General features: G+C 55.0%; 5 protein-coding genes across 5 annotated transcripts; 2 read left to right on the forward strand and 3 right to left on the reverse strand.

The window, feature by feature from the left end:
- Positions 1-665: 665 nt before the first annotated feature.
- On the forward strand, positions 666-1,047 carry IUM83_14827 (Catalase/peroxidase HPI; the record flags this gene model as incomplete). Its single annotated transcript, XM_067939600.1, has 2 exons — positions 666-749; positions 898-1,047. 2 exons carry the CDS (start codon positions 666-668, stop codon positions 1,045-1,047), a joined length of 234 nt encoding a protein of 77 aa, XP_067787926.1.
- A 242-nt stretch (positions 1,048-1,289) lies between these two features.
- IUM83_14828 (uncharacterized protein) lies at positions 1,290-3,517 on the reverse strand (the record flags this gene model as incomplete). Its single annotated transcript, XM_067939601.1, has 2 exons — positions 1,290-1,304; positions 1,370-3,517. The coding sequence occupies 2 exons, from the start codon at positions 3,515-3,517 to the stop codon at positions 1,290-1,292; spliced, it is 2,163 nt and encodes a 720-aa protein (XP_067787924.1).
- A 3,077-nt stretch (positions 3,518-6,594) lies between these two features.
- IUM83_14829 (uncharacterized protein) lies at positions 6,595-8,293 on the reverse strand (the record flags this gene model as incomplete). Its single annotated transcript, XM_067939602.1, has 2 exons — positions 6,595-6,643; positions 6,714-8,293. 2 exons carry the CDS (start codon positions 8,291-8,293, stop codon positions 6,595-6,597), a joined length of 1,629 nt encoding a protein of 542 aa, XP_067787923.1.
- Positions 8,294-8,742: 449 nt separating this feature from the next.
- On the forward strand, positions 8,743-10,096 carry IUM83_14830 (Cysteine protease ATG4B; the record flags this gene model as incomplete). The annotated part of the gene is made up of 2 exons (XM_067939603.1): positions 8,743-9,687; positions 9,761-10,096. 2 exons carry the CDS (start codon positions 8,743-8,745, stop codon positions 10,094-10,096), a joined length of 1,281 nt encoding a protein of 426 aa, XP_067787957.1.
- Positions 10,097-11,047: 951 nt separating this feature from the next.
- Positions 11,048-12,486, reverse strand: IUM83_14831 (TKL/DRK protein kinase; the record flags this gene model as incomplete). Its single annotated transcript, XM_067939604.1, has 2 exons — positions 11,048-11,094; positions 11,163-12,486. The coding sequence occupies 2 exons, from the start codon at positions 12,484-12,486 to the stop codon at positions 11,048-11,050; spliced, it is 1,371 nt and encodes a 456-aa protein (XP_067787958.1).
- Between the last annotated feature and the right edge of the window lie 806 nt (positions 12,487-13,292).

Raw genomic sequence — 13,292 nt, forward strand, 5'->3', positions numbered from 1 at the left:
GAACCTTTGCTGGTTCACGGTATCACAAGGAGCAAAACCGGAATTTTGTCGTTGAATTCCCTCGATGCAGATCCCAGTACCACCATCATTTCACGCGCGCTACCTACCATGAACTCTTCTTCCGAAGCGTGTCGCTCCAGGCAAAGAGTTCGCCTTCCGAAGCGCTGTCGCCAAAGCGCTCGTCGACGAGGTCACTATCACCACCAAAGAGCGTCTGCTCATCTAACTCAGCACCGCTATCCAGGCCCATGCTTGAGCGAGCGCGAGCCCAGAGAGGGGGAGAAATGAGAGGGGGGAGGGCCTCGCATGAGAGGCGGGAAGTAGCCGGGAAATGACAATTGAAAAATCACGTGAACCGTTGAATTTCACTCTCATCAGCCGTGATACTCGCCTATTTCGTGCGCAATTGGACCTTGGAATCACGGTGATACCGATCTACCTCTGTCAATAACGGCCCTCAGGACCAGCAGCTATCCAGGTTTTCTTGCCAGGTCCCACGCCGCTTCTCGCCGCAGAAGAACTGGCCGGTGAACGCCGGTGCGGACAAGATCAACTCCGCGCTGGAGCCCGTGAAGGAGTCGTAACTGACGCTGTCAACGGCCGACCGAATCGAGCTGGCGGGCCAGGTGGCCCTCGATGACGCCGGCAACGTGACCATCGACTTCATGGGCGGCCGCACGGACGCTAACAACGGGAACGGCACGCAGATCCTGGCCCCGCGCGAGTACTATAACGCGACACTGATCTCCGTGCGCGACAACATCAAGATCCTGGGTGTGTCTCCGTGCGAGGCGATGGCTCTGGCTGGCCATCCGCGCAGCGTGGCGCAGCAGAAGGCGCTGGGATATAGCGGCTCGTAGCAACGAATCGCTCACGCTATTGAACGAATAATTTCAGGTGCTCCTGAACGAGACGGGGATCGAGGAACCCGAGTACAAGGCGGAGGGCAAAGACGTGTACATGATGGACACGGACCTGGCGCTGCTGGCGGCGCCTGAGCGGTGCAGCTGTTCGCTTCGGTGGAGGGCGTCGTTCTCTTCGGCGTGAGCCAACGTCATGACAGCCGACCACTTCAACGTGACCAGTATCCTAGTCTATAAATACAGTTGACCCTGCGCACCTCTCCATTATGTGTATCCCAGAACAATGAGAGTTTCACAGGAAACCGCGGTTTGAATGATGATGTATTGGTACCTTCCGTTCCAGACGAATCATGCCGCATACTGCAGCATACTTCTGCGTGATGCCATTCTACCTGTTTCATCTAGTCATTCGCTCTTGACCGGCCCTCATCCAGCAACAATCTGTCAACAAAGCGTCAAGTCATTACAAAATTTCCACCGTTGCGGTATCAGCACTGCACACGTACCTTGCTAATTTGTTCAAGCAGCTCCGCGTCAACACCGACGGTGGCGCCACTGTTATCTCCACTCAGTCGGGCATTGAACTGGCGGAAAAAGTGGTGGAGTTCTTCGCGGTCGCGCTTTACGAGCTCATACAGCTCCGCGTGGAGCAAATAAGTTTTTAGGAAGAGCAACGCGCACGTATCGATAGCGTTTCGTAGCACTGCAAATGGCTTCGCATGCTTCGGCTGAGAGTCCTCTTCCGCAAGGAGCTGATCCAGCATAAAGTCCATCGCGAGACTAAGATGACCCAAACCTGGGTCGCTGTTCATGGAGCGCGCTTCGCTAGGGGGTATAAATGCAAGGAGTGGCACGAGCCGCTCCTCGTCGACATATCGTACGCCGTCCACTACGAGAATAGCGTCGCGATCAGTCAGAGAACTGGTCCACTTCGTCAGCAGTATGCTTGCCAACCGAACAACCTCCACGAGTTCGATCTCCATCCCGCAGTGGAACTCGGTCAGATTTCGCTTCTCCACATTTCGGACAGCCTGAAGGTGGTCATGCAGCAGCGTCTGATGTGCGTACGTGAAGGCTGACGGCGAGCGAGGTGACCGTGGCGACTTAGGGATTAAACTAAGTCCCACCACAGATTTGTTGTTTGGTGATTTTCCCTTCTGCGATCGCTCCTTGCGAAGTCGACTGATCTCCGTCGAACAACTACCAAGTAGTACACAAGCACGCCGCAGGAGTTGACGACTTTGCTCCATTAGCACAACAGCATTGGACGGGAATGCTTGGCGCCAGTGCTTCCGTCGGGATGCAGATCCGCTGAGAGCGCTTAACAACCGCAACAACGCCTGGTGTTCAGCAACAACGGCACGAGTCAGGCGCTGGTATGATGAGGGCTGCACAGCCGCAAGCATTAGCGGTTCAGCTTGAGACATAAAGTCCCACACGTCCGCCTCAGATTCCATATCGCGCTCTTCTCGCAACCGAAGCAGACCGCTCACAAAGTCAAGTACTAGGCACCACATGCGGTGTGCTACAGATCGCTCCAAGCTCTTGTCTTCAGCTTGACCCTCCGTAGTAACGTTTGATACCGACACGTAGCCGCGCATGTGGCTGGTGGATTCTTCTCGCTCCATCTGAGCCTGGAGGAGCGGTAGCAATTGTGAGCCTAGCAGCGAGAGCAAGCGCAATCGGGACGAACAGTTGTTTGTCAGCATCACGCGCTGACACAACGCTGCATTATCCGGGTTCCATGCGACTGCTGCCAGACCGCGCAACACTTGGCATGCCTCCTCCTGTCTTATCGTCGCCTCTTTGCTGTATGCTGGAGAACGAAAGCGCTGTACAAGCAGGTGAAAGAGTGCGCCAATACCTTCTTGATCGTGCTCCAACTCCTTTAAGAAAGGATTCAGTTGCACCGCACTTGCCATGCGCAACTTCGGCTTGGGCGCATCAACACTGCCGAAGCTGTCCAAGACCTCTTGGAACAGGCACCAGCTTAGCTGAAACAGAGCTTGGGTAGTGGCTGTGGGTTTCGGTCGATGGTCACATAGCGTGATAGCTTTCATGCAGTGTGCGATCAACTTCACTTGCAAGAGCGGCTTAGGTGGGCCCACAATCTCCATCTCTGAATCTCCATCCATAGCGTGATTCTGGTGACTAATCTTGCTCAAGTGCCGTACGAGCAGCAACGCAGCAGTAAAAAGCGACTTTTGCAATCCATCGGACACCCCTTCTACCTTTTGATCAAAGTCCGCCACCAGGCGGGCAAAAAGCGGCACTGCTGTCCCATCGATGGAGGAAGTAGAAAAACTGTTTTCATTGCCGCCCAGTCGCACCAGCTCCACTTCACGCGCAATTTTCACCATCGAGTCGTGCACCGCACTAATAGCCTTCTCGACAACAGCAAGTAACTCAAATGTCGCTCCTGAATTAAGCTTGAGGTTGGGGTCAGCGGTAGAACCGTCTAGACGCTGACGTGTCTGAGACAACTTGGGGTCGCGCGTTTTGCGCACAACTAGGCACAGTTGATGGTGTAACATCGATACAAAGAGCTGCACGAGGTCGTGGAGGTGCAACAGCACAAAATAGTCGAGCACTTCGTCTTGGTTTTCGTGCTGGGCAACTCTAGCCTTGATGACATCCGCGAGCACCTGGATCATTCCAAACGACGTGCGATCCCCGGAAAAGCGTGAGGAAGCTAACGCACTGTCCGAGCTAGATGCAGTAGACGATGGTCCCGTTAACCGCATTCTTGAAGAACTGCCCGCACTACCCGTGCTACTCATCACACTGCTGCGAGGAGGTGATGAGATCATCGATTCTTTCCGTTTAAGCCGTCTCGGTGTGGTCGATTCACTGGCCTTCTCACTAGAATCGGCCGAGATACCAGCCTGTAAGCTGCATAACTCCATAAACACTTTCCACTTTGATAACGAGAAAAGCTGGGCATGAAGATAGGCTGCTTGCAAATTGCCCCACTGCACCAACTTCAGCGCTCGAATATCCGCCGGAGAAGTATGTATTTTGATGTCTCCTCCCGCACTGAGTTGCCATTTAAGTGTGCTTGCGTCACAAATGAGTCCTTCGATGTACAGAGAGATACCACCGATCGGCATATCGCCTAGTAGATTCGAGGTGGTGGGTGTGTTTATGTTGCAAGCACGTCGAATAGACGATGCGTGCTGCTCCAATTGTGCCGGAGAATAGTCTAACCGCGTGAACGTACGCAGCCAATGCGAATACAGTCCCTCTTTCCTGAAGGATTCCAGCACGTCAACCAATGGGTGATCACTCTGTTTAGAGGCCTTGTTGTGCCACTCATGTGACACCAATTGAAGGATCAAACCCCGCGCTAGATACCCGTACGCACTAGAGCGACCGGTGTACGCCTCTGATGGACTCTCCACATCACCTGTGCCTTGAATAGTAGCCGCAGCTAACTCCATGTCCAGCAGTCCACGTTCCTCTATAGACTCCACCGGCATATGGATTTTGAGTGCCCGTGTCACATTGGGCCAGAAGGAGGAACGCTCACGTACAGCCGCCATGATTTTCAGGTGAACACCAAGGCCGTTGTGGATGGCACCCTTCCAAACTTGAACAAGAAAAGTCAACAATGCACAGAAGAGATCAGAGGACTGCTCCAAAAGCTGTTCTGACGCCACGAAAAACTTCTCCAGCAATGCCACGAATGGCAAAGGATCGTCCTTGGATTTATCATGTCTAGTGTCGCTTGCGGATGATCCGTCCTTTCGATCATTGCCGAACAGAAGAAGAGCCAAAAAGCCTGGCTGGTGCTCAAGGCACAAGGTCAGCATCTCAATAACCTCTTTTCGCAACGTGTGGTGCCGTGGTGACGATACTCGCAACAGACGCGAAAACATCCCACGGACGAGAGGAAGATCTTGATATCCATGGAAGAGAGCGACGAGGGTATGCATCGAGGACAGATCACGACTTTCTCGTTCCAGACGATAATCCAGCACGATTGCTGCTTGTTGTAGGAGCTGCAAAGACCAGTACGCGATTTCAGGTGTGTTTTCCACTGAATATCCGAGGTATCCGCCACATAGCGTAACAATTGTCAGTGATTTGCGCTTCTTCGGTCCCCCATCATCAATAGGCGTTAACAAAATTTTCCGAGCAACTTGTGCATCCACAGACGCAGTTTGGCTTCCAACAAGCAACGCCAAGAATCGCAAACACGTCGTTACAAGGGATTCAAGTTGTACAAGATTCACACCAGCACTGTCGACTTCGGTTTCGTACACAAGAGGAAATTGGCCACCATTGTCACCCTTGGCGGATGAGTCATCATCTTCCTCATTGTCGGGCATGGCGATACTATTCCAGTTGCCCATGTGACCCTCCAGCGATGAAAGGACCGCGCAGGATGAACGCAGCAACTTCATGAGGAGTGACATATCCGACGATAAAGTTTCACGTAGAGCCACCTCAAACGCTGGCACCATATCGTTCCGCTCGTTAACGTATTTGCGCGGAAGCACAAGCACATACAGCAAACGGAAACAACGTTCAGTGACTTCGCATCGATCAGAGGTGGATATAAACTTCCAACTTTCATGTGTGGATAATACTTCGATTGCAAACTCCGCAGCACCAACAAGCCAGAGCCTCTCTGTGGCAATAAATGTATGATACCCGTCGGTCTCAGAACTGTAAGGTTTCGCAAGTGTTTGCGCTTCCTTAGAAAGAAACCATCTCACCACACTCATGAAAATATCCTGTGTCGCTAAAACGACTGGATACTTGCCAGTAATTCGCTCTTGCAGCTCAAAAAGTCTTTTGGCGCTTTTCACGATTACGTTAACGCACTCTTCTTGTCCACCACCAAGAGAAGAATTCATTAGTAAATCCACGCCTGCAGGTGTCGCCAACAGCGTTCGAAGGGCAATCAAGGAAGCTGTGACTAAGCGAAGTTGCTCCCAAGACCATGTGCTCTCTCCATCCATCATCGTTTCATCAATTGCTGCTCCAGGGGAGGCATGTATAAAACCATCTAGCACTCCCAACAACAAGCGGAGCAAATGAACACCTCCGTCCACGCCTAACGGATTGGAACTGTTGGGTGAGTTGCTCCTATCAACATGAAAGCTCCCAAAATCGGTACCTCCAGTGTCACCAAGGTTCGCCAAAATTTGCTCACGGGTGTAGCGGTCACGAATACCCCACGATACCAGATTTTCTCTTGACGCTCTAAGCAGCATTAGCAACGAAACTTGCTGCCTCAAGAGCTGACCCACATGAATCTCTGGAGACGGGAGCTGATGATCAAGCCACCAACGGCGCAATCTCGCCTCACCCCACTGGCGCTCAAGCTCCCCCAATATAAACTGTCCGCCATCATGCTGCTGGCCTAGTTGCACGACGAACTCGAAGAACGCCGTGACCAAACTCACGTCTTCAGCGTTTGTGCGATGTAGGTCGGCAAACGATCCAGATTGGAGCCCTGCCACAAAACTGTCCGCGCTTCGCATCAACAAGTCCCACACAGATGACGGACTGTTCTCGTCACGATTGTCATCAATCAGCCATTCAACCTGCATTTCATCACCAGAGCGCAAGATGGCACCAACTGTTTCCGCTGGCACAACCAACCGACCTTCCTCATCTTCATAGGCGAACGAACGCGTGCATTGTATACGATCGGAGTCGCTTGTGATCTCGCAATAGTATTCCGCTGGTGGCAATGGACGGCGAACACTTTTTGTGATAATCAATTGGCCTTCCAACCGCGCACGAGGCTTACTGAAATACTTGAACACCTGGCGAAGTACAAGCGGCGACGAAACATCATGGAAGTTACAGCAAAGAGCTGTGAAAATTTGAACGCACGATAACAAACTAGTGGGCAAGAAGGCCCTAGTCTTGGTCAGCAGATCATGAAGCGCGGCACTTTCTCCACTTGCAATAATGCCAGTCATGTTGCTGTCATCCACGTCAATTCCAAGAGTTTGTTGGGCCACACTTGCATTGGAAAGTGCCGGCAAAACGAATCTAACCATAGCATGCAGCTGCTGCGCACCCTCAAGGTTTTCCATATAACCCAACGACGATAGCATCTCGTCCAAAAACGCAGCGACCACAAGTTGGTAGATTGGAGAGCTGTCTGGACTAGTCTGGTGTTGTGGCTGCGTTGAATCTGCGCCGCGTAGCCCGGCCCACGCAGCTACATTCGGCAGCGCCCACAGCGTCTTTGCGTGAAGACTCAAAGGCTGCAAAAACGGTTCGAAGCCACCACTATCCGAATCTGCATAATCATTGCCGAACACCAACGAGCGAAGCAGCACGTTCAAGTAGTGGAAACTGTGTCGCTGCTCCGCCGCCGCCAACGTCTGTTGCAGCATGGCTTCCAGCTCCTTCGTCTCCTCACTTTGCCTGTTCAATTCCGAAATCTCCCGGTACTGTCGTCCCAGAAGTGTCGCCCAGGCCAACAGCAGCACACCAGGCACCGGCGACGCCACTGCGTCCGGTGCACACAAGTCCGCCAAAAAGAAGCTCGTCGTCGCCTGCTGCAACGCAGCATGTTGCTGCACCGCGCCCGTCGAGTGCAGCAATCTCACGGCCACCAGCACTCCCACCTGCGTCAGCCGCCTCGCCGCCTGCTGCGCCACGGGCAGCGCCAGCGTGCTGGCCGTGAACACGTCCTCGAACACTCGAGCTTCCCAGCTGTACACGGTCTTGGCGATCTTCACGGCGCTCTCGAGCGTGGCCTTCTCCCTGGACGCCACGAGCGTGAGCAGCAAGAGCTCTCTCAGCAGCGCCTCCTCCTCCAGGAACTGCAGCTCCCAGGCCACGAGCGCCTTGCGTTCGTCCGCCCCCACGCCCGCGAGCCTGGGCGGCTGGTAGAACTGGCGGCCGTGCACCTCGTCCAGCAGCGCCTCGCGCAGTCCCTCCTTCAGCAGCTCGTCCACGACCTCCTCGGCCGCCTGTGCGTTCGGATGCTGCGGGTTCCTGGCCGCACGCAGCAGCTCCACACGCACAGCGAAGAAGTCCCTTCTAGCCGCGAAGAACTGGCGCCTCAGGCGGTCGACATGCAGGCGTTTCTCGCCTCCTGCGTCCTTGCGCAGCGTCTCGAGGGCCTTGCGCAGCTCCTGCTGACCGCCCGAGGCCGGCAACTGGCAGCTCGAGAGCAGCAGCGTCCAGCGCGTCTCGTCGTCCTGCTCGGGAGCCGCGTCGGCACCGGTATCCGCGCGTTTTCCCGCCTCGAACAGCGTCAGCGCCGAGTTGCGAGGCGTCGCGGGCGGCGTCGCGCCGTCCGCTCCGCCCACGCGCCCGCCCAGCGGCACCACACCTGCCACCGACCGCACGCTCTCCAGCACACGCTCCACATGCAGCTCCTCGCGCCGGCAGCGCCGCAGCCACGACAGCACGTGCGCCGCCGAGCGCGGCATCTCGGCCGTCGCGCGCGCCATTGAATCGGAGGGAAAATGCGCACGACCAACACTCTGCCAAAAACATTCGTGTGGTGTACCTGAAATCCAGTATGTGTGGTCCACTTAAACATTTCTCTGTGTGTAATCCACTTAAAACCCGTCTATTCCGATATCGATTATCAGATGGCGATTCTTTTCCGCACTCCGCCTCATCTCTCATATTGAACCCCAAGGGTTGAGGAAGGTGTGGTCGGGCCATCTTCGCGCGGCGCTGTCTCTTCCTCTACTGCTTCTCTGACGCCGCGCCCGCGCTCGTCGTGTAGCTCTTCGTCCGCTCTCTCTCCTCGTCCTCGTCTCGCTCGTCGTCGCGTGGTCCTTGCGTCGCACGCGCGCCGTCCACGCTGGCGACTCTTCTCGACCCCTCTGCCGTCTGGGACGCGCTGGGCAGCGCCGCGTGGGAGCTGAGCGGCGGCTACTTACTCAGTCGCATGTCGCAGTTCGCGCACGGCATCTCGGCGCTGGACGTGACGCCGTCGGCGGCGCTCAGCGCGCCCGTGTGGCTGCTGGGAAGGCGCTACGACGACGTGGCGGCCGCCGACTTCGACGCCTACAAGCGCAGCTTCGAGGCCATCCTGTGGTTCACGTACCGCCGCGACTTCCCGCAGATGACGCCCTACGACTTCACCACGGACGCTGGCTGGGGCTGCATGCTGCGCTCGGCGCAGATGCTGCTGGGGCAGGCGCTGCAGCGCCGGCTCCTGGGGCGCGACTGGCGTCTGCCCGCTCTCTTCGAGGCCGAGCGGGACGCTCGTCTGCCTGAGAAATACGTGGCGCTGCTGCGCTGGTTCGCGGACGCGCCCGACGTCGAGTGCCGCTACTCCATCCACCACATGGTCAAGCTCGGCATGCAGTACGACAAGCTGCCGGGCGAGTGGTACGGCCCCACCACGGCGGCTCAGGTGCTGCGCGACCTGGTGAACCTCCACCGCCGGGAATTCGGCGGAGAGCTGGCCATGTACGTGCCCCAGGAGGGCGTGGTGTACACGGACGACGTGACGAGACTCTGCGTCTCGCACATGGAGGACGGAGATGCAGGGGAGAAGGAGGCTTTGGTGAAGGAGAAGGTGAAGGAGAAGGAGAACGTGCCAGAGTTCTTCGACCCGCTGCTGCATCCCCCCACTGCTGAGGACAGCAGCGACTGGAGCACGGCGCTGCTGATCTTGATCCCGCTCCGACTGGGACTCGACCAGGTGAACGAGCGCTACGTGCCGGCGCTGGAGAAGACCTTCGCGTTCCCGCAGAGCGTGGGCGTCATTGGAGGCAAGAAAGGTCACTCGGTCTATTTCGTCGGCACGCAGCAGGACCAGCTGCATCTCCTGGACCCGCACGACGTGCATCCCGCGCCGGAACTCAACGCGGCCTTCCCTACAGCCGTAAGCTGTCGTGCCAACACTGAATGTGATCGTTTGTATGGTGAGCTAACCGACTGATCCTGTATTTTGACAGACACATTTACGCACAGTCCACTCGTCTCGCCCGCTGGTGATGAACGTGACCGGCATCGATCCGTCGTTGGCATTGGGCTTCTTGTGTGAAAACCGCGCGGACTACGAGGACTTCGAGAGGCGCGTGCGCATGCTTCACGATGAAGTAAAGGCCGATGGCGGCATGTGCCCATTCTCAGTTGCTGCTCACCGGCCGGATTACGCTGCAAGTGGAGGCGACCTGCTCATGGCGGATTGCCTCTCGGGCGACGACATGAACGAAGATGAAATCGCAAGTGCCACAGGGGGTGTATCTGGCGCCGGGGAAGACGATGAAGATGACTACGTACTTCTTTGAAATGGGTAGGGGCCAATCAAGTCAATGCAAGCCGCCCAGTCTCCCTCCTGTATTATAGACGGCTTCATATCAAGACAAGACAGCTAAGCACCGTTCGCACTAGTTTCGGAAGGTCGGCACTCTAGTCTGATGAGTGTTTATGCTATTTTATGCCCATCCAGTACACACGAGCTTTTGCTCCTTCACACATTGGTTCAAGATGATAATACCTTCTTTCGACTCGATAGATCCTGTAAAGACATTATTTTGTCTTGTTTAGATGCTGGCAGCCGACGCCTTACTCCGTCAAAGCACCAGATGCCTCGGGCCTGGTGGTCCTTCGACGTCCACTGCATAGTAAACGGGATGGAAGTTGTTCATCAGGTGGTGGAGGACCTTACCATCTGGCCTAAAGTGGACCTTATTCAAAACAAACTTGTTGTAGGCTGAAGATGCAGTTACCGGTAGGTCCATTTCTACTCGTCACCCTGAAGCATCCTCACTAACTGGGCTGCCGTAGGTCTTAAAGCTGGGTCGTGTTCGGAGCACGCCTCGCCTACGCGGCTGATTCGGGGCGGGCATTCCTCTGAAAAACTTGGACGCAGGGTGCCACTGATGACTCGCTGTAGGACGTGGAAGGGCTTTACCCGTTGGCCTCCCTCCACCTCGAAATCACTGAAAGGCAGTTTTCCTGTGTCCAATTCGCACAATACCACACCGAAGGAGTAGATGTCCGCCTGCTCCGTGTATCGCTTCCCTTCCAAAATCTCGGGCGCTGTCCAGTACGGGGTCCCCACGCCTCCCGTCATCGTGTTGTCCAGCCGGCCGCGACTTATGCCGAAGTCAATCACCTTTGCTTCAAGCCGGCGTGTGAGTAAAACATTCCTGGACTTGAGGTCGCGGTGGATAATCGGAGTCTCACGACTGTGAAGGTACTCCAGCGCTTGAGCAACACCGACGGCCATGTGGATTTTATCCCTCGCCCACGACAAGAGATCGTTGTTTTTCCTCAAATACCCCTGAAGATCACCAACAGGGAAGTACTCCGTCACCATAGTCAGACTGTTCAAGCGGCTCCAGGAGACACCGATGAACGTGCTGATGTTTTTGTGCTCCAAGCTGGCGTTGAGCTCAATCTCTTCTGCGAACTCGTGGACATCTTCCACTTTGTGTTCTTTCGTTTGCAGTAGCCTCTTCGCAGCTACCTGCTGCCCAGCATAGTCGCAGAGCCACACCTCACCAGAAGCTCCTTTTGATAAAGCCCTCTCAAAGCTCAAGCTCTCGACCGGAATTCTCTTTCCAACCAGGAGCTTGCTCGTGAGAAGTATCTTCAAAGTGGAATTGGACTCGTACTCACTGTAGCCGCCTGGGAATTGAAAGGACTGGTCACTTCCAGAGTACGTGGCCGAAGTCAAGTGTTCGCTGACAGCTTCTGTGGCTTGGCGAGTTTTCGAGCCGCGCATATCGGCGTGTTTGGGAGGTGATGTCATGTAGGGCAGATACGACATTGGGCTCGGACTCGGGCTTGAATCTGGATTCGAACTAAATTCATTCGTGTTCTGCATGCTCCGTCGTCGTCTCCTCTTGCAGCAGTAGATGGCAAGGCCAACCAGGGCCAGAAGGATGATCCCTCCGAGAATGATTGGGATCAACAGAAGCAAATCGAAATCGCTCCCCGGGTCCAGAACGGCTTCCGGGTAATCCTCCGTGAGCCATTGTGACAGCCAGTCACTCCCTTGGACGACTTGCATTTCAGCTTTGTCTTCATCCGTGATGTTGGCGGTTGTTCGGCAAGGGAATATCACCGAGCCATAGCCTCCGTTTTCGTAGCCGGCGGGACACACACTATAACTCGGCTCATTCTCAATGCTCACGGTGTGCACCGCCATGATAGCGTACGATACATTCGCACCCTGGTCAAACCAAACGTGTTTGGACACACGAGGCGTTGGGGCAGTGGCTGGGTTCCCACCCGTCGACCACATCGCAGCGTGGTAAGAGTTGTCGTCCTCGAACTCTTGCACGACGCACTTGGCGACGTTGTCCATCTGCGCCCCGTTGCAATACAGGTTGGCGTACATGACAGTGCTGTCAGGCTCCGTGCAGTTCATGGGGACACACCCTGCTCCTTCGTATTCGTCGACGGTGAGCGCCAGGTCCGCCATGGTATGGTTTCCGAGCGTCCAAACCTGCACAGCCGTGTTCTGCAGCGTGAAAGCGTAGCCGGTGTCCCAAAGTACTGCTCGCTGTGCGATCCCTGGCAGCTTCTTCCAGTCCAAGTTTAAGTCCTCCAAGCGGGTTTGCACAGCAGCAGGAACTTGGTCCAGCACGAGTTGGCTGACGGAATCGTTGGCCTTGGCTCGGTAATAGAGCTGTCGAGCGATGTCTGAAGTGGTCCCATCGAAAGCCATTCCGACGCTGACACTCGAACTTGCACTCGAACTTGCACGCGAACTTGCACTCGAACTTGCACTCGAACTTGCACTCGACGACATTTTCACCAGAGGAGGTTACTCGGCGACGAACAGGATCAATTGTGAGTCGGGTCCGCTCGAAGGATACCGTACAAGTACATGTACATGGTAGTCAGATTTCGCTGAGACGTGAACTCGAGACATACCGTCCATACGAGTGTGGCAACTAGACCACACAGCGTTACCTTCTCCTACGCCACAGATTTTAAAGGAGCTGGTAAGGATCAGATGGGTCTAGTCCAGGGTTTTCAAACTGATGGCGACCGCTACTATTATATAATACTACGCGGTAGTCGGGAGCAAGTATGCTTCTGGCCACCTGATACATCATATTTTCCTGCTGTCTAACCAACCACAAAACCACGAACACAACTGTTTATTACCCACGGTGCTGCTTGCACGTTTTGATCTCGATATCTTTTGCGTCGCAACCAGCATCCGGCGCGGTTGTCTCACAACACCTTCGAAGCAGAATACAGCTGCAATCGATATTGCAAGAACGGCCAACGTTGTAGCTACATTTAGTAGTATCTGGTGGTAGTTAAATCCTCAGTGGATGTACTCTTTGTCCGCAATGTTCCTGGGAAAGAAATAAAGAAAAACCTACTTGCTTTGTGTTTTGCCAGTTTTTAACCCTCGGAGGTCTCACTAACATCTCAACGATCTCCTAGTTGGTGGTGCCGTAGCATTTTTCCCCCGCGTAATACTCTGTGAAACCCACGACGTCCTTGACGTGTTCGGGT

Source organism: Phytophthora cinnamomi, assembly GCF_018691715.1.
Source record: "Phytophthora cinnamomi strain GKB4 chromosome Unknown Contig56, whole genome shotgun sequence".
Lineage (NCBI taxonomy): Eukaryota > Oomycota > Peronosporomycetes > Peronosporales > Peronosporaceae > Phytophthora > Phytophthora cinnamomi.